Below are 19,693 nucleotides of genomic sequence, written 5' to 3' on the forward strand. Positions count from 1 at the left end.
TTACAATCATTCCAATGCATTAAATTCAATCAAAAGTCCATCGCTAAAGATTGTCTAACTAGCCAAACAGGGGGGGCCAAAAAAAACTCCAGCAGATGCAGCTTTATGTGTGTGTTTTCCTCCACTGACTTTCTTTCTACGCTCTAAACCTCTCGAGAGTGCTGTCCGTCTCTTCTAAGCGTCGCTTTCGATTTGCCGTCTACGAGCTGAAGGTCTTGAAGATCTCCTCAATGGGCTTGAACTCCTTGGGGCCGGCCTCGCCCGTCTTGCCGCCAAAGACGAGCTGGGCGTTGAGCTTCCAGCTGGCGGGCACCTTCCACTCGGCGGCGACCTGCTGGTCGACGAGCGGGTTGTAGTGCTGCAGGTTGGCGCCGAGGCCCTCGGCCTCGAGGGCGGTCCAGACGGCGAACTGGAGCATGCCGTCGGACTGGTTGGCCCAGACGGGGAAGCGGTCGGCGTAGAGCGCAAACTTCTCCTGCATGCCGTTGACGACGTCCTGGTCCTCGAAGAAGAGGACGGAGCCGGCGGCAGCCTTGAACATGTTGAGCTTGCCGGAGGTGGACTCCCACTGCTCGGCGGGGACGATGGCCTTGAGGACGGAGAGGGCGATGTCCCAGAACTTTTCGTGCTCTGCGCCGTGGAGGACGACGACGCGGTTGGACTGGGAGTTGAAGGAGGAGGGGACGTGGGCGAGGGCGGTCTTGACGATCTCGTCGACGCGGGCGGTCTCGATGGGGAGGGTCTTGGAGAGGGGGTAGTAGGTGCGGCGGGCCTTGACGGCGTCGAGGATGAGGTTTGCGCTGGGGGCGGACATTTTGGCTGTGGTTGAGGTGAAGGTTCTGGAGAACTGGTGTTGTTTTGTGGTGGTGATGGTTGTGGTGGTGAGAGGACGGAGGGTGGAGAGTCTCTTTGATGCTTGGATTGCTGTTCTGGTGATGCTGATCATGGTTCTTCTCTCTTCTAGATGTGCGAGATGGGGGGAGGGCGTCTCGATGGGTTATATACCGAGGGAGAGGAGGGGGGGGGGGGGGGCACAATAGCTACGGAGTATCCGTACTGACGCTAGGTACGGATACCTTTCCCATCCCGCCTTTGGGATTTCTCCCGCAAAGGCGTCTCAGAACCCGTTGGAAACCTCTCCCTCCCTCGCACCCCTCCTCCCCACCATCGACAGCAACACCTAGCAACCACAGCAAGCAGCACTGCGGTCGCAGGCAAGCAAGCAAGCAGGTGCGCCAAAGAGCTACACTGCAAGCCCAAGGTCCCCGCTTCTCTGCCCCTCCATGCCATGGATCAGGGCGTCTCCATCATCGGATGGGGACCACCCCCCCTGACTGAAGATGCTCGAGCGCCAAAGGCGTGCTTTGGGGGGACGAGGACCCGGCCGCTGAGCAAATGGTGTGGTAATCAAGCGTGTACCGGATTACCAATGTCGACCCAATGATATCCAACTGGCGCCAGTCACCAACATGATGTACCTTGCTTTTAGATAGCGGGAGAGCGCGACCGAACTGGCGAGGAGGAAATGGAGTCGATAGCGCAGGAAAGCTCCCGCTCGATGAAGCGGAATGTTTTTTGCTGGTTCCAATGGCCGACGGCGAGTCACAATTCGCTGCAGAATCGCATTTCTTTGTCATGTCACTCGACACATTAACTAGGTCGTATTGGGGAAGTTTGAGGGATGATTAAGCGGGCGGTACACGGATACGGAGTACTCAATTGACATCATTCCGCTGGCGGGGTACCTTTTGCATTTTCATCCCCGCGGAAACCTCACAACGACAGCGCGATAGGTACCTACATACCTACATACATACATACAGAATGTAGTTTGTTCACGACTCGATGATAATTGGACTTCTTACTCGCCGATTCACATCATTTTGTGCTAGCTACCAGTACCGGAAGACAAGCTTTTACGGGGGATTCCCTAGAGCAAGGTACTTTATTTCTCGTCCAATGCCAAAGTAGAAGAAGGAGAGCATACTGTAGTTCCGGTTCCCGATATTTTCTCGGGGAATCGGGGAACAATGCAAACATCCACCGCGCGGGAATTGCAAAGAGAGGGAAAAGACGCCCATGCGGGCATACGCCACGCCTGTCACGAAAATTCTAGAATAATGATAGACTACAGGTACATCGCACTACGAACGCACACATCCCGACCAGCTTAGGTCCCCTTGCAGGCGGTGAAGAACAGACCCAGAGGACACACAAGATTGGGGGCTAAAACTAGCCTCCTGGATAGCTTGATAGCTTCTCCCCAAGGCATTTCATTTCCAATCTACCGCGCGTGTGTCTGTCATTCCCGTCTCCCTGATCGTCCGACCATGTCTATGTAGTTGTCCAAGTGCTTTGCTAGGGAACGAACACATCCAAAGACATGCACAGCGATGCGCCCTGCGCCTGCGCCTTTCCCGCGCGTCCAAGGCTCGAAAGCTCGCGGCCGACCTGCTCTAAGAAGGTATCCACAAACAGCGAGCAGCCAGATCGGATCCTGCAGCAACACCAAGGCGCATCCAAAAGTCGCCGCATTTCATCCGAGACCCCTTTCTCCCAAGTTCCCGCGCGGGTCGGGTAAACGACGACAACCGTTGACCGTCTGCTTCACCATCCGTGCCTCCAGAACCGCGGCGCGGTTGGGCATTTGCTGAATTACAAACCAGCACACATGATTATCAATTCTCAAGACAAGGGCCAACATGCCAGTGTTCTGTTTTCTCTAGATGCTAGGCACGATCGCATAACTTGCACGACTCAAAGTCCAGCGCATCGCTCAAATGAGCAAAGCTATCCTGAACGCAGAAGCACAGGGCCTTGGCCCCCCCACACACATACGCACTTACACACACCCGCGCGATGACAAGCAGCTGAATAAGCCAAAGCCCCATCCTGGTCCATAACCGCGCGCGAGAACCCACCCCGCCAGAACTACTCCCGCCCGTCCAGCCACCAGCCCATCGCGATGGCGCAATATTGAATGGCGTCCCGATCGTTGCGCGGGTGATGGAGTACTCCATACGGATACCAAGCGAGTTACGGACATATTTCCCACATGAACAATATGCGACCGGGAGTAGCTCCACCTCGGAGCACCAAGTTGACATGTCCCCCTCCTCCAGAAGAGAACCTGCCCGGCGCAAAAGGTTTCGGCTTCCGTTACGAAGCACGGCGCATGCCGTGTCTACAGTCTCTTCGCCAATGATTCCCGAGTGTCGGGCGCCCGGGCCCTGTCAGGACCGGCGCAAGGCAGTCTTCGCTGGCGATAACCGGGCTGTTCGGCGGGTGGCGATACTTCAAAAGGGCACTCCGTTCCGGAGTCGGGACTTGCGAAAGATGGACCGGAAATACGGAATTGTACTCCCGTTCTGGGGCACGGATTTACGCACTGGGGATTTCCCAGCAAAGTACCTACTGGCAGCAACAACGATCTTGTCAGGATTGCATCCTACTATCGCAAGGATTTTTTTGGGGGATAGTATAAAAGAAAAAGTCTACGTCAACCAAGAAGAGGAAAGTCCACTAGACAATACTGCGCTACGGTCCATCGCGGCCGGCCTATATATCAACAGGCGCCGTGGTTATAGTTAGTACAATAAGCTCGAACGGTGAGGACGGAGGTCATCTCTATAAAACTTACTGAAATAAAATAAATAGATAGTTTTTTTATATTTTTTATATTCGCTAACTTGCCTCAGCAGACAGACTCTTGCGTACGCGCATTCTTGCGTAGGCTGGTCTGCTTGAGCGCATATCCGCGTAAACGCCTTTGCTCACGCACGTTTCTGCATACATAGATATTCTAAAGCAGTTTTTTTGCGTATGCAGCTAGTCTCCAGGCTTGACTAGCACATGATCCGTATGGGAGCAGATCCAGGCGTTGGTCTCATGATTGTAAGCCGAACCGTCCACAACGCAAGCTTTCCATTTGATTCGCAGTTAAGTCAGAAACCTACCGGTATACTCTTGGGACTTCATATGTAGTAGTTGTCAATGGAACAGGTTTCATAGGCAGGGTGAAAAATAGATTGGAAGCTGAATAGGTTCATGTCTAGGCACAAGGTGAAAAGATATAGCATGAAGAAAACAACGCGCTACTACAAAAGGGCTTGGTCGATACCTTCGACACCGTCCTGGAACCAAGACCCGTACTTGTTTGGCAGTGCACCGATATTTTTGGCATACCAGTAAGCCTACCGTACTAGTACGAATATTATACTGGTACGAATAGTTTAGGTCCTCGAACAGGCGAGTTGCCATACTGGGACAAATAGCATACCGGTACGAACAGCATGCTGGTACGAACAGCATAACCGGTACTGATTGCTATATTAGTACGAGAATGAACTGCCATACTGGTACGAGTTTTTCAAGTTGTATACCAGTGCGGCACCTTAGGGTACCGTTTTGTTATTGGGATGCTTTCCGCACCTTGGAATTCCGGTTGTAAGTCTCAGCTTCGCCATGAACCCTTTTCTTGCGGCGTCGCGCCGCTTGCACAGTGCGATCTCTCTTTCCTCTTCTTTGCGTTACGTCTTATATCTCAACCTAACCCTACGGGTCATCATAAATTATCTATTACTTTGACCCTACTCTCTAGAGTCGTGACCCTCGCACTAGTACGGATATTATACCAGTTCGATTAGTCTAGGTCTGAACTGTCACACTAGTACGAACATTTGAGGCACGTTGCTCTTTCCCTCATGTACCCTCCTCAGGATTACAAGCTGGGTCTTCTACTTCGAGCTGGCGGTAGCTACCCCGTTCGCATAAGTCTCGCTGTGTTTTGAATCTTGAACGCAGATACTTTCATATGTATGCTTTCGTTATTCCATGCCATAAATTCTGAATCTCATAAGAACGCTTTTATGACATAGTCACATATATAACAGTACCACATAGTCCATAGGTGCGCCTTGCGTTTATTCACACCTCGTCGTTGGCTGGCAGTTTCCCATCTACGCCAGAAGCACGCCTCCTAACCTCGTTCGGGGTCGGCCTCCTCCCCGTCGCCTCCCGCGCAGATGATTGTCTTTCAGTATTGGCTCGACGTGCAGTGTGATCTTTGGCCGTCCATGAATCCCGCGGACCCTGAGTGGTGGTGCCCATCTCAGTACTTGACAATGCCCCAAAACGACTGCGATAACGATCTGTGGATATCTGTCGAGCAGTTTCGTCCGTGAACGAGCCGATCCACTGCGCTGAGCCGTTCGTAGATGTAGCCTTCTTGACGTCAAAGAGGTCTGCCAAGGTAGTGATAACTACTTGGTCGCTTTCGACGTCTGCAATCAACTCACCAACGCGATAAATTCTCTGCTGGGCAACCGTCTCAGAGGCCGCTTTACAGACCTCTAGACACTTCTTCGAAGCCTTGAGGTCCTCCTCTAACCGTGATTTCTCGCTTTCATCTTGACTTGTCCCATTCTGGGGTAAGGACGCTAAGCGCTCTTGCAACCTGCCGATGGTCTCGGAAAAGTTGTCCCGATTTTCGTCGAGTGTTCGGCGTATCATCAGCTGTGCTTCGAAACGCATCTGGTCGCTTCCACCGTTGGTCCGGGGCAGTTGTTGCTTTAGAAGGTCCCCATCGCTCGCCAAGGTTTCAAGATAATGCTGCGCATCCTCACAGATCCGCAGGCATCGCTCTGTCACAACCCGCTCATCCTCAAGGTCTGTGGTGGTGCCAGAGGCATCCATGTTACCTGCAATTCCCCTAGTCAACCCATCCATCTTTTCGTCAATGCGCTGTAGTCGAACATTAAGGCGGTACATGGTATCCATGATCATCTCATTGTATTCCTCGAGGACTTCCTGAGAAGCTTGAGATGTTTGCCTAACGTGATGTAAGCTACTGTAAAATGAGGACTTGAAATCAACAGGATGGGCAACCAACATGGTGATTGTACCGAGGCCTATCGAGATTGTTTCTTTGTAACCCGACAAAGCGTCCAAGAAATCGTTGATGTCGCCCCGCATGAACTCCATCTTTGCCCAATCTCGGAAGCCCACTTTAGACTTCCCGCTGAACACTCTCAAGGCTTTCTCGAAGTCGTTACATAATTGGCTGCATCGACGAATGGGGTCTTTGAGAAGGACCATCATGGCGGATTCCGTTTCGACGACCTTGTGTAGCGCGTCAAGGATCCGTAAGAAGTCCTCGAGCTCGGCTTGTAGTCGGGACAGGGTCCTATCCCGACCTTTGTAGCGACTGACAGTTTCGACAAGCAACTTTACAGACTGAGCGGCTGTCGTCAGTAGCGCAAGCACAGACGTGGTGATGCTCAAAGGGTCCGCCATGCTTGGAAAACGTTGCCAACCTAATACCGTGTCTGCTTGGGCTGGCCGCGTCGCAGACATGAACTGTGGCGGGGGAAGTCAATGATGATAAGCAGTGAATTTATGTTCGAACCGCGGGCCCGTTGCTGCTTTAAGCCACACTTTGGTTGGCGCACTTAGCGCCGCGCTCAACCTAGTTGTGCTGCAGGCGGAGGTCTTGTGGGCCCCACCCGCAGGTGATACCCCTACGGAGTACAAATTGGCGGGATGCCATGCTTGTCGTTCTTCTGCATGAAGGTTGGGCGATTCAACCTTGTGCTTCCCCATCGCTTAAGTGCCTCAAACACCGCAAGAGTTCCCGCTTTCCGTGATGAAATCTTGACTTGGTGACAAGCGTAGCGAGACTGACGCCGGGCTAACTTCCTCGGCTGCATGTCTGGATTCGTTGCTATCCGCGTCACATTGGTATGGTGAGAATGGTACGATTATGGTGGTGAAAAAAGTCAAATATTCTGTAGTGACTTCTTCGCGAGAAGGAGGGAGTCCTCAGGAGGGGCCAGCTACCCGGTGAGCAATTGATCAGAGGTGATCCTTGCTGGTGTCTGGCTCGCGGGTTGGATTGAACTGTCAATCCGATTGGTGCGTTATGGGCAGTGCTCTGCGTCGGCCAGATGAAGGCGCCAGAACCCTACGCCTCAGCTGCATCGATAGAAGTATCGTTCGGCCTGTTCCGGTATCATGGCCATTGCCCCTCTTTTAGCTCATCATTCTTCTTTCCTGCTACTTCTGCCTTTCGAACAGATCGACTAGATCTTTGCCATACCTAGAGCAAAAGTTTGACGGGTACGAATTACCATACTAGTACAACCAGCATACTAGTACGAACAGTAACATTTCGTTACGACAACTTTTGGTCGCGGTACTCTGCCATAGGTATACTTTCCATACCTTTAAATTCCGGTACCATATTTCTTTATCGTCCCTAGGATGGTGTTAAGGGTATCACGAGTCTAAGATCTACTATAAGCCCTTTCTTTAAGGCGACGTACTACTCGCATAGCGCGATCTCTCTTTCCTCTTCTTTAGGTTATTTATAGACCTGACACTACGGGTCACCGTAATTCATTTACTGCTTTTAACCTACTTTAGAACCGTAATATTCACACTCACTTCTCATATCTCTTGGAATTTACGCTCTTATAGTTATCTGAGATTCTCTTAGGCTATTTGTCTTAAAAGAGGCCTGCCTAACATGCCGCTATTAAGGGTTCTTAAACGTTTCCTTCCTCACGATTTAGAATCTCAAGCATTCCTTGCTTTGTAATAGATTTTTTTAAAGAAGGAAGTGCGTCTCTGTTAAAAGCCTTGTACCGTCTTTTCTTTAGGTATTCTGAGTGAGTTTCCCTAGTCACTTCAACCTATAGCACTGATCTCACTTATACGGAAACACTTATTGACCCTCATATAACTAGCCCAGCCGTGCCCCAATAAAGGGCACTGGAAATAATATTACTAGGGGCCAGTACTTAGTTGAGCATCTCAGCATGCTCTTAAAAGCACACACCTCAATGTAAGTATCAACGGCGAGCTTTTTTTTTTTTTTTTTTTCTTTTTGTATTATACTGGCTAGACACATTCTATGATAGCCTTAATGTTGCCTACTGTAGAATGATAGCGTACCTTGTGTTAATAAAGGAGTAACTGCCCATTACCATAGCTTCTTACCCAAGGCCTGAACTCACTACAATCAAGTCTCACGAACCTCATGAACTTTCGATTGTTGAACAGTGTGTTAATGCTACAGTGAAAGCCATCGCCTAAGGTATACTACATACATGCTCGAGACTGGACGCTGCGACTAACAGCACCCAAGGTGAATGCAATCCAATGAATGCCTTCTTTGAAAACCCATTTTGACTCCCGTCGACCGTCATGCTGTAGTTGACAAAACAACGTAAAAGAAAAACCCTGTCTCGCAACAGCCCAATGTCTTTTTTGCTTGTCAGAAAATCATGTCCCTTGAACCCGCCCGAAAACGCCGTCTAGGTTGTTGCCCTTTTTGTTACGAGGTTGCATCCCTCTCCATACCCCCATGCTCTTAATATGTTTCGGGGGGTCATCGACCTTTTTTGTGGTTTTTGTCGCCATGCGCTCCTGTTGGCATTTAGTCTCTTACGTCCGATGAGACCGAAGCCGTTTTTATGTCCGAGTTCGGTGGCACAGCAGCGCCAGGCATCGATTGATCGTCCGCGTCAGCAGTAAGCCGCCCGCCCCGACCATTAAATCCCCGAGTTCGCACCCTTCTCCGGGACTTGCGGACTTTTGGGGCCTTTGGTGGAAGGGTGCCAGACTTATCAAGTGGCGGGGTCTGCCCGCCCACCAGCACCTTACCACGTCTCAGCAATGTACTGGCCGGCCTCCTTCTTGAGCTCCCAGTACTTCTTGGCCTCCTCACGCTCGAGGTTGCCCTTTTGTATGGCAACGTCGACGAGAGCCTCTTCAACGCCCTCGCCCATGCCCTTAGTGCTTCCGCACACGAAGACGCGACCGTCGACGGCATTGGCTATGTACCATACCAGGTCGGCCTGGTTGCGCACCTCTTCTTGGACGTAACGACTCTCGCCGCGACGGCTCTGGACAACACGCTTGACCTCGTCCTCGTGAACGCCCCACTCGCCACTGTAAATCTCGTCGACGAGCGAGTCGCGGATGCCCTGGAGAACCCAGACCTTGTTTGCGCAGTTGGCCGTCTTCAAGCGACGCTGGACGAAGCCTCTGAACGGAGCGATGCCAACGCCAGCACCGATGAGGAGCATGGGGCCGTCGGAGACGAATTGCTTGGCCAGAGGGTTGGCCATGAGACCCTTGAACATGGGGATGTGGATCTCTGGGGTTTCTCCGTTGCGCTTCGCCTCCAACCACTTCTGGGCCTGGCGCTCGAAGAAACCGGAGCCGATACCGGTACGGAGACCGCGACGCCAGTCAGCTGTCTCATGAACCGTGACGGCAATCTCGATCAGCCGATGCACCTTGCCATCGCGCGTTTTGTAAGCGTCGTGCGGGTCGTTGGACAGAGAGTAGAAGCGCGGCATCAATGTCTGCAGGGAAGACAGCAGGAGGTCCATGGGTGGGTGGGAGCTGGGGAACGCGTGCAAGAGCTGGGAGAGGGAAACGTGGGGTCCGGTGCGGAAGTCGCAGAAGACGCCCTGGCCTTCGGCGGCACAAAGGTACGTCAACAACTTCTTCTCATTAGGGTCCTCGGCGTACTCGGCAAGAATGCGCAGAAGCTGCTTGGTCGGGGGGTAGGACTGGATATCGGAGCACCAGGTAAGCAAGTCCCGGCGCGTGGTGACCATCTCACGGGCCTGGTCGTCGCCCCACACGGTAGGCCAGCGGCCCTTGGTGGTCTTCATCAGGACCGGCTTGTCCCGAAGGAATCGAGGCACCATGAGGGCGTCGAAAACATCGTCGACACAATCCTTATCGTTGGGTGCCATAACACCAATGGCACCGCCGACCCTGAAGTCCATGTCCTCCTCGCCCGGGTAGCTTGTGATATCGAGGTCGAAGTGGTAGGTGCGCTTCTCGGCGCCGGGCTTAGTCAACTCACGGGTCGAGTCGATGCGGGCGGCGTAGACGTGGTAAGGCGGGTGAGGCTGAACGTATCTGGGGGGCTCTCGGGCGGTATCGATGTTGTCGATTGTGAAGTCCTTGAGCTGGCTCTGGACGGTGGCGAGTGCCTCTGCCGTCTTGTCCTCGCGCGCATCAGCACCCAGAGAAATTGCTGAGTCTGTTGGAGACGAGGCGACGGCAGTAGTCGCAGTGGAACGAGGTACGGGCTCGAAGAAGACGGTTTGCTCGGGCAGGTCGGCGATGTTGGTCAACTTTGTGGGAATGTCGCCAATCTTAAGGGCGAGTGACTTGTACGCGTGGTTATCGGGAAAGGGGATGCTCTCGTACTCGAGACCCTCCTTCTTGGCGCCCAACTTCATGCAACAGCCGCCACCGCAGCATCTCTGGATCAATTGAGCTGTCGATTCGCCCGTGATACGCTGGATGTCGGCAGGGCTCTGGGCAATGAGGCGTGTAGAAGCGCGCCGCCTCCTAGGGACTTGGATTTCCTCATCTTGATCCTCTGACTCTTCCGAGTAGGTGAGGGAGGGTGCGACGGAAGAAACGCTGGGCTCCTCGGGAATGCAGTTGCTGGTAGCCCCGATGAGCTGAGAAGCCATGGCCGTGGTCGCCATCGTGCTGTGCATGGCGATGTTTTTGCGTATGTCGTCGAGGATGTTGTTTAGGTGGCGGAAATACGGATACCGATGACCTAGACGACTTTTGTGGGTGACCGTGGGCCAAAAGACTTTGGCGTAGAGGACGGCGTAAAGTATACGTGAGTGAAAGGATGGAGGGGCGGATAGTCAGTAGGTCCTCAGCATGCTGTGGTGAGAGCGGGACAGAAGGGGTCTTGTAGGAATTGGTGAGTGGCTGTGGGTTGTCAGATGGATGAAACCAGGTTGGGGAATTCTTGATCAGATAAGTTTGATCAGATAAGCCGAGGTGTGTGTGGTGTAAGGTAGGGAAAAGAGAAAAGGAGCGAGAAAGTATCGGGCGGAAGAGTGAGGAATGTTAAGTTTTTGGGACGTGGAGAGGTCGATGAGGTAAACCGTAAAAATGGCGGGAAAACCTGGTCTGGGCCCCGGGAGAAGAGAAGGCGTACGAAGTAGTAGGGGCGTAGGTATCCGTACTTGGTCAGGAATAGGTGAGGTTTGTCGATCTCTAGACCGAGGGAGTACGGTTACTGGAGCAAGAAATGTACTCTTTTTTTTCTGCACGTTTTTAAATTTCGACTGGAACCGGCTGGAAAAGACAGGCACAAGGGCTTGATGATATCCAGGCTGGCCAGTAAGTGAAGGAGTACTCCGTATACTTGCGTACTAAGGTGCGTAACAAATGCAAGGTAAAAAGCGACCAGGTGCAATCGAGTAACAGTGAGAAAAACGAAGAAGAGTGCAAAGTCTCCGTTTTTGGGTTGCGACAGGGGACCCTGGAATGCCCCTGTTGGGCCTAGCCGCCACAGCGGTGGCACCGTGGTAGTGGCCGCAGCCGGACAGTGGATGGGTCGTTCTGTTCACACTGTCCACATGCCGGAGATGCTGGCACTGTCCAAGGTACGTATCGCTTTCAGGCTTGGCTTGGCCCCCAAAGCGGCGGCGACGACGGGCTGCGCATCATGATTTGATTGCTGATTGATGACCTGAGCATGCAGAGAGCATTTGTTCATCTTGGGTAATGTGCGACACTGATAGCCGCTGATGACTGTAACACCAGCATCACCGTTGACTAAGATTCAGCCTTGATCCGGGCACATTTTGGTTGGCACGGTTGGATAAACAGAATATTACATACAATTTGCGGGTACTGTCGCAATGGACTGTCATGACATGCCGTTACCGAGCAAAAGAAAGAAATATGTGAGCATGCGTCACGTCAATTCCAGCACATCCGAGCTCGCACTCGCGCTCGGGTGCTTTCCACATTTCCATTTGCTTTTCAGGCTGCTTTCGCCCAAGATGCCTTGCCTTATCAATCAGATTAGTAGCATCGGAAATGCAAAGCACTTGCAGAAAAACCTAAGGAAGTCACGGTCCACGGGCACCAAACACGAGACCGCGCGCTGGGTCCTTTTTGTGTTCCTAGTTCCTAACAACCCCTCCACTTTTGCTCTTGGCCGATGTCGCCCGCCCCGATGACGAGGAGACTTGTGTATTGAGATAGGTACCTTCTGGCATCTGCATTGTCACCATCCCATTCATTCAATTTCCTCGGTGCTTTCTTTTCCAAATCGACATCTCGGGCTCAGTCTCTCCTGCAGCGATTGAACCTCGGGACGCGTCGACACCAACGTCAATGCCATGCCCGGCAAGGTAGGTAGGTAATTGGTTGTCACAGCCCGAGGTGCAGTGGAAGGCATTGCATCTCCTATCTTTTCTCCTTCCACATTCCGATCCGCTAACGTGGAAGGTACGAATTTAGTCACTCGCTCCTTCTTGCCTTTCTTCCACACCACTCTAGGTACGTACTGCTATACATGGTTCACCCCACTCCACCCGCCCCTACCCGATTCATCCTCTTTTCCCGGCTTTTCTTGCCCGGCTTTTCTTGCCCGGCTTTTCTCATTCTTCTTCCGCCTGGCTCTTTCTGTCTCTTGTCACTTCCCGTCGCTCCTGGCCGAGGTGATGGGAACCGAGCCGGTTGCCGGAAACCAAAGGTAAAATGAGGTAAGCTGATCCGCTCACCCACTCTTGTTGGGCTTTCTAACCACATCATACATGTGTCACAGTAGAATATCCGTACGAAGTACACCACCATACGCAGTAGACTGCTCGCTTGCGCTTCGATCCTCACAGTGCTAGGGTCGCCGCCCATTTCTGCTGCATTGCGGTGGACTCTTGTCCCGCACAACTGGAAAACCTGACGATTCACTGTTCCCCGTATTTGCACATCCAACGACATCGCACATTGCTGCATCGCATATCGCCGCCACAGAACAAGAGTGTGGGGTTTTCTCGCCCGCTTGCGCACTCCAAGATCCATCTTGCTGGTCCGTTATGCTGGGCCCAACTTGCTCCGGACTCGCTGGCCATTGAAAGAGCCCTCATTTCACCATACCCCCTCACGATTGCGCTCTCCCGTGATGCTATCCAGCTACCATCGTGCAGCACCGGCTACGCACGATGAGGTGGCCGCACCCCTCACTTTCACCCGCTCGCTGAGATAGCCGTACAGAGTCCCGATACTGTCCCTCCACCTTCGGAGATGGACAACACGGCAGTCTCCTGCACCTCCCGCGGCACCACTTCAACACGCTCCGCGGCACCAATGCAGCAGCACCACCAACTTCTCCCGGTCTTGATCTTCAGCTCCGCCGTCCTGTCAAAGGAGCCCCGTCTACAGTGTGCAGACCTAGAAGCCCCTATTACGCTATTGCAACGTCGGAAGCCCTATCTCTGCGAATCGGGGTCCTGCCACGACCCCAGACTTGCCCTCCAGGCCCTACGTACCACACCACGCACTCCTAAACAGTGCGTTCCAGCACGTTGGGAATCAGCCACCCCGGAGTCGTCAGAGGCATTATTGCTCGGGCATGCCTTCTGTTAAGCGGTAGGGTTCGTCCCTCCACAACAATGGTTACCCCCAGGGCCCCAGACATTCTTGGGCGAGCTCAGCCCCCCGTCACGAATTGGACCCAACGTCTTACCGAAGCAATTTCTTTGCGCACCACGGTCATTCGATGAGAACAGCACCACGGCCAGGCCCAAAAATAACGACTTGCAATACAATTCACCGCTCACCGAAAACCAAAAGGAAAACACGCCAAGCACGAGCAAGACTCGGTCAAAGGCCCTGTCGAGTCAGCCCACAATGCCGAGCCATGAGCCGTTGGGTTGCCACTCCTTTCCGCCGGCTCCCTTCTAAGTTTTTTTTTTTTCCAAAATCGCACACTGTATACCGGTTCCGCATGGCAAACCTACCCTACACAACAGAGTCTCCCCCCATGCTGGCCGTCACCATCTGATTGTTGCGCATCAACTGTCAAATCCCAAGAACCACCAGCATCGGCTCCGCGTGCAGACCTCCATGCTGCATAATTGACGAAAGGTGTCCCGCGGAATGCAACGCTGGTCACCCGCTCCTCTCCTAGGTAGGATTGGGCAAAATTCGCCGGATTCCGTAAACACGCGCCCCGGCTGCCGTTGCCGAACCGAGGAATTCCGGCCGTCTCCCCATCTCTAGACTCGGGCAACGACGGTCGGCTCTCAACAAGACCGCTCACGTGAGCGTATCAGAGTTCTGATCTTCTGATGCTCTCGGTCCATCCCAAGATGCTCTTAGACTTTGCATTTGGGTTCGCAATGCTGTCTGCTCCATAAGATACCGCGACAAAACTTCCTCTGGGCTTGCCTTTCACGCTTCGACCGCCCATCTCCGAGGTGGTTGCACAACACAAAACGTCACGAGCAAAGCAGATCGGCCGCGTTGAACCGGACGACCAAACGAAATGAGGGATGCTTCATCTCGTGTTGCCCCAATGGACCAACCATTTCCGCACCTTGCTTTTCCTGACGGCATGCCACACGCACTGAACCATCCGATCCCTGTCCGTGACCTTTACATCCAATCATGACGTCCAGCCAATTCAGCTGGGGCTGTTTGGCTTTTTCCACCGGACCAAACCAAGACACACCCCAATCTTATCGCACATTATCAATCTCATCAAATCAATCGCATCTAATCTGATTGTCCACAATCTCCGAGACCGGCTGCTGTCAAACCCCCGGTCGACACCACGCTAGCAAATCCTCCCAACGCAAACGAGCAAGCACACCTGAAATCTCAAATGAGAGACCTACGCGGTGTCGCGAAGCAGGGCCCGCTCGCGTCTCCCTGCGCGTCTAGTGATGTCTCATCTTCATTTCGAGCTTGTCGCGAGCGTTCTCCTGAGGCTCCGGCCTGAGCTCCCGTCGCTAGTGTAACCCTCGACTTACTCCACTAACGCCAATACCATTACCCAGCGACATGGCATGGGTTCGATCTGATAACTTTATTCGCTTCTCCTACTAATTACAGCGGCCAACTGATCAACGCCTTCGCAAGTTCGGTCTTTCAATCGCTCGCCTCTTCGGTGACCGACCTCCCACCTCCCCTTGACTGTTTCAACCGTTCCCAACCAATTCTCACCCTTTGAGGTTTGTCCGCGCGGATCAGCCGGATTCCTTCCCCGTCGACATGCCCTGTCATGTTTGGGTTGGAGCTTACATCCATCCGGATGTCGAACCTGGCTCCCGAAACTAAACTGAAATCCTGCTTTCTGCGTTTCTCTCTCTGATTTGCTGGTCTGTCGACCAGCAGTCTGCCCAACCGCAAGGCATGCTTCGTCAGTGTTGCTCTGCGACCAGCAGTAAATGCAGCATGGGCAACAAGAGCAGCAATGCCGCTGCATTCTTGTTCCATAACTACGTACAAAGTGGTCGCTCACAGTTGGCGACCTCAGCCCCTAACAACCTGCTACCCTACTTGGTTCTCTGACCCTGGTATCGTGGGGCGCTCTGGAAAGATTCTTTCTAACCAGCCTCCTTGTCCGCCCCAGCATGCTCGTGTTCGCACGTGAGCTCTTCGCACGCTCGGCACCCACATCGGCATGGTTCGTCGATCTCTCTTCACAGTGCGACGAAGCGTACATCTCCACGCTGACGGGCACTGCGCCAGTCCCTATGCGTTCCTGCGTCTCCGGGGGACTTGTACCCCTGGATGCCGGTCCATCGAAACTCTCACCTAGCTCAAGCCCGGCCCCGGGCCTTCTTGCGACTGCTGCGTGGTCATCTCGGCTGGACTGCCGGCTACCGTCTGACCAGGCATGTGCCTCTACTCCTTACATGGTGGGCTAGGGAGCCACGAAACGTACCGGCAATTTGGTTGAAGCAGGCTCGTCTTCGAGCACCCTGGCCTCCTTCTCATTACGCCTGTCTTCCCCCGAGGCTTCCAGAAGGTATGGAAGCGAGATGATGGTGAACATGGCGATCTGGGCCTTTGACCTTGATCAGAGGTTGGGCTACGAGTCTCAATGACCGAGCCCGGGCCGACGATCGAAGAGACGGTCTCGGGGAGCTCGTGACTCAGGGGTTGTGGTCTGCCCCAGGTGTTCATCTCTGAAGTACGAAGTTGTAGTCGAGACAAAGTGATGATTCTTCAGCCACCATCTCAGGGGTTCGAGAGCCACCAACTCTCCTGATTATGTGCAGCAGCTGTCAGCCACAGACAGCTCTCGTGAGGCGTCTCTGAGTGGCGAGGAGAGCACCGTAAGACGGATTGCTCTAACGGGTCATGAGTGGTTTTTCTACTGAGGCTAGCTGTCACGCACCCCAAGGGCCTTGTTGATCGCTTACTACAGCGCTTGTCCATCAACTGAGACCAGTGCCGCACGAAAACGTTGAGCTCGGGAGCGAGCAATTCACTCTCAGCATGCTATCCCATCCCACCACTGAGCCAGGTGGTTGTCCGCCGAGAAGCATTACTACATACCTTCACAGCTCAATGGGCTTGAGGCAAGATAGAGCTGGTATTCTATATTGATGCCCATGAGTCACAGCACAAACTGAGACTGACATCCTTCAGAGTTCAGACGTTAGGGGTAACGACTCGGGCCAGCCTTGCGCCGAGGTCATTCTCTCCACGTGTACATGACAAGAGTTAGGTCCGATAAACCGAAGCGTCTCGGCTACATGAGAGAGCAGCATCGCGAAAGCCGAGTAATGGTCTGTGACCCCCGGCGTAACTTTCACTGATGGTAGGCTTGCGCCCGACGGTACATGATGTACTAATTATTCGCTATATCCTATCCCTTTAGTAGCCTACATGTCCCCGAAGGCTACGGGCCTGATAAGCTCTTCTAGATCCCGAGCTTAGCGAGGCTGGAGGTGCCCTTTGGCGATTGCTCAAACGCTAAAGAGGAGCAGAATGCACCGCATTCAGTGAGAAGAGCCTACGTGGCACTCTTTTGTTGTCAAGTTTATCGCATCTACGCAGAGACCAGATTCGATCTTTGTATAAGAGCAAGAGGGGGGATGTTGCAGATTGATCCACATTTCATACATTGTATGCTGGTGCAAACATCATCCAAGTTGATGCCAAACCCAAAGGGCTGCCCTTGTCGTCAATCTTTGCGACTCTTGGAGGGGGAATGATGCCAACCATGCTCATCCGACGGCTTTTTTGTATTGCAGCGCAACGTTCGGGGGTGGTTCCCCAGTCGCCTAGGGATGAAGAAAAGGTAGCAACTGCCCTACCGAGACACTATTCCCAACCCCTAAATCGAGGTGCAGGCTTAAGCTTGAGGCGGACACGATGGATATGCAGGCAGACGGGATAACGTCTCGCTATCAGATATCTAGAGCGATTGCTTTCTCGAATCCTGTCCCTAAGTGAACGCCGCCATCACGGGATAACTAAATTAAGAGAGAGGGTTGAATCTACATCTAAAACCACCTTTCCCCTGCTAGCAGCCTTCAATGTTCTGATGGCCAGAGATGAAGCTCTGTCTGCCCCCTTTTTTCAATTCCCCTTAACTCCCCATTCTTCTTACATTTCCTTAAAGAGGGCTTCTTGTAAACAGCGGTACGATGCGCTATTGCAGTACGTCCTGGCTGGCCCACACTCTATCCGTCTGCATAGGGTAATTAACTATTTCTAGGCTCCAATTGAAGGGTCTCTTTCTTCTCAGCGGCGGAAAAGCTGACGGAGTTATTTTGTTAAATATATCGAGTACGGATTAGCTAGGGAGATGAACTATAGATCTAGGGTGATTCAGGGGCACTATAGCCCGCCTTAGAGCTCTCTTCCGTTTTTTTAAGAGCCTATCAGTTTAGACACAGAGACAACGTAATATAAAGAAAAGCATCTCTAAAGTAGCGAAGTGGGTTCACTCACTTACATTGGTTTTCTTTTTACTTTCTCCACTTCTTCAGCTTTTACAGCCTACCTTGTGGACTATTAAACGTAAGATAACTATAGCTATAGAAGCCTGCTTGTACACTCCTCGCGCCCCCGACCTACTCTTCTCCTTTGATCGTAGAGGTTGACGACAATCAGAACATAATGGTAGATGCTTTTAAGTATTCTGTCAATGGCTTTCATAAATATGCTTCGACTGAAAGCTCTGAAATAAGAGAAATTATTAGTCCTAAAGACAGATTTCATACTATATTTTGTCTACGTGAGAAACAAGAATGATAAAAGGTTACTAATAAGGTAAGGTATTCAACACAAATGGGAGAGGCTGACCTATAACTATTGAGACCTCCTCTAACTTCTTCGACGTCACCCCCCCCCCCCCCAGGTATACCTAACGCTCTCAAATCCTTGTGTCGTGAAAGAGCGTCTAAAGTCATGAGAGAAAGAGACGATATCCGGACTCGAGATAGGGCCCTTGCCCACTGCGTCTTAAGCTACAAGACTGGACACGTTCGAGTCGGGAACATCGGTAGTGGACTGTTAGGGGGCATCTTGTATAAAGAGATAATGATTGCGTACAAGTCTCTTGACCACTAAGATCGAGCTGTTCGAGTTTCACGAGCGGATTGGGCTGATCGAGCTTGCCGAGCTTGCCGAGGGGCGAAGAAGTATAAGAAGTCAAAGCAGCAGCGGAAGCAGCAGCGGGAGCAACAGCAACGTGAGGCTCGCTGAGAGCGTGTTCCGGCCGGGCGAAAGGCAATCATAGCTTGGTTCTCGAGCTCGGGGTTGATGGGAGGATAGTTCTCGGCTTGGATGGTATCGTTCTGGCCCGGAATAAAGGCAGCCGATGGGTTTAGTAGTTTTGTCCACTTTTTTCTCACTTCTCGGCCTCGTTCGTCGCTAACCTTATCGTTAACGAATACGTCCGGTATAGTACTGGGGTGTAAACGACCCCATCCCATTAGATTACTTCCGGGTAGTCATAAGTGAGAAAGAACGAAACAGCATTATTGCTAGAACAAGGTATAGTCGACGGTAAACTTTCAAAGGACTAGGGGGTAGTAACTAATTATTACATCTATAATTATTAACGAGAAACACATTCTTTCTCCATCTCTTATAGTCGTGTCTTTGTCATCTAGTTTCATGACGCCCATCCAATACCCTTCCCCTTTATAAAGGTCAGTCATATCGCCTCGAGCAAGTTATCTAAGCAACACTGAGCTGTCGGAGCTTGCCGAGACAGAGGTAGCTGGGGTGATGAAGTGATAGTGTCTCCTCCCTCTTATAGCCGAGAGAAACGGCAGTGTTGAACGTAGTGATGTTTACAGTAGTTCACTTACAACTCACTCACTCCTTCACTCGTCCTCCTCCTCCTTATTAACGTGCCTCCTCCTCCTCCTCCTCCCCTTCCCTCCTCCTGTCTCTCGCCACTCGTCTCCCGCCTCCTGCCTCTTGCCTCCCGCCTCGTCGCTAGAATTACCGTGAACGAATACGACGAGGGTTAACGAAGATGTCTAACGTCAGCATAGTTACTCGGGGGTTTAACAAAGATGCCCGAAATCAGCAAAGGTTCAACGCCGTTCCTTTCAAGTGTGGTCCCGGTGCTAGTCGCAACGCCAAAGGCAAAAAGCGTCGTCCTGCCAAGAAGAACAACTCTGCCCGCAAGGGCAAGGCTACTGCGAGTGCTCACGGCAACATGAACGGGGCGGGGGTTGAGAGTTTTATACTTGGAGATGAACGAGAATATTCGACGGGTTTAACAAAGATGTCCGAAATCAGCAAAGGTCGATGCCATTTCGTTTAAGCATGGTCCCTGGTACAGGCTGTCCTAATGCCAAAGGCAAGAAGCGTCGTCTCGGCAAGAAGCGTAACTCTGCCCGCAAGGGCAAGGCCACTATTAAGTCCGGCC

The 19,693-nt window shown here is 52.4% G+C and overlaps 4 protein-coding genes across 4 annotated transcripts; all 4 read right to left on the reverse strand.

Moving 5' to 3' along the window:
* Window positions 1–69: 69 nt before the first annotated feature.
* Window positions 70–1,466, reverse strand: HER10_EVM0003304 (nitroreductase). Its single transcript, XM_035472986.1, has one exon. The coding sequence runs from the start codon at window positions 944–946 to the stop codon at window positions 200–202; it is 747 nt and encodes a 248-aa protein (XP_035338165.1). The 5' UTR covers window positions 947–1,466; the 3' UTR covers window positions 70–199.
* A 3,445-nt stretch (window positions 1,467–4,911) lies between these two features.
* HER10_EVM0012538 (uncharacterized protein) lies at window positions 4,912–6,363 on the reverse strand. Its single transcript, XM_035481932.1, has 2 exons — window positions 5,891–6,363; window positions 4,912–5,830 (listed from the first exon to the last, which is right to left on the reverse strand). The coding sequence occupies exons 1-2, from the start codon at window positions 6,352–6,354 to the stop codon at window positions 4,927–4,929; spliced, it is 1,368 nt and encodes a 455-aa protein (XP_035339015.1). The 5' UTR covers window positions 6,355–6,363; the 3' UTR covers window positions 4,912–4,926.
* Window positions 6,364–7,976: 1,613 nt separating this feature from the next.
* HER10_EVM0005865 (FAD binding domain-containing protein) lies at window positions 7,977–11,242 on the reverse strand. Its single transcript, XM_035475468.1, has one exon. The coding sequence runs from the start codon at window positions 10,530–10,532 to the stop codon at window positions 8,661–8,663; it is 1,872 nt and encodes a 623-aa protein (XP_035338392.1). The 5' UTR covers window positions 10,533–11,242; the 3' UTR covers window positions 7,977–8,660.
* Window positions 11,243–14,937: 3,695 nt separating this feature from the next.
* On the reverse strand, window positions 14,938–15,285 carry HER10_EVM0000272 (uncharacterized protein; the record flags this gene model as incomplete). Its single annotated transcript, XM_035470060.1, has 1 exon — window positions 14,938–15,285. The coding sequence occupies one exon, from the start codon at window positions 15,283–15,285 to the stop codon at window positions 14,938–14,940; it is 348 nt and encodes a 115-aa protein (XP_035337900.1).
* Between the last annotated feature and the right edge of the window lie 4,408 nt (window positions 15,286–19,693).

The sequence above is a fragment of the Colletotrichum scovillei genome, assembly GCF_011075155.1.
Source record: "Colletotrichum scovillei strain TJNH1 chromosome Unknown Contig00001, whole genome shotgun sequence".
NCBI lineage: Eukaryota > Fungi > Ascomycota > Sordariomycetes > Glomerellales > Glomerellaceae > Colletotrichum > Colletotrichum scovillei.

What these genes read in the sequence shown, in the direction of transcription:
- HER10_EVM0005865 (XM_035475468.1), bottom strand. Translation starts at nt 10,532, where the DNA reads ATGCACAGCACGATGGCGACCACGGCCATGGCTTCTCAGCTCATCGGG.
- HER10_EVM0003304 (XM_035472986.1), bottom strand. Translation starts at nt 946, where the DNA reads ATGATCAGCATCACCAGAACAGCAATCCAAGCATCAAAGAGACTCTCC.
- HER10_EVM0012538 (XM_035481932.1), bottom strand. Translation starts at nt 6,354, where the DNA reads ATGTCTGCGACGCGGCCAGCCCAAGCAGACACGGTATTAGGTTGGCAA. An exon ending in GGCCTCGGTACAATCACCAT is followed by an intron (nt 5,831 to 5,890) that starts GTTGGTTGCCCA and finishes ACATCACGTTAG; the next exon opens with GCAAACATCTCAAGCTTCTC.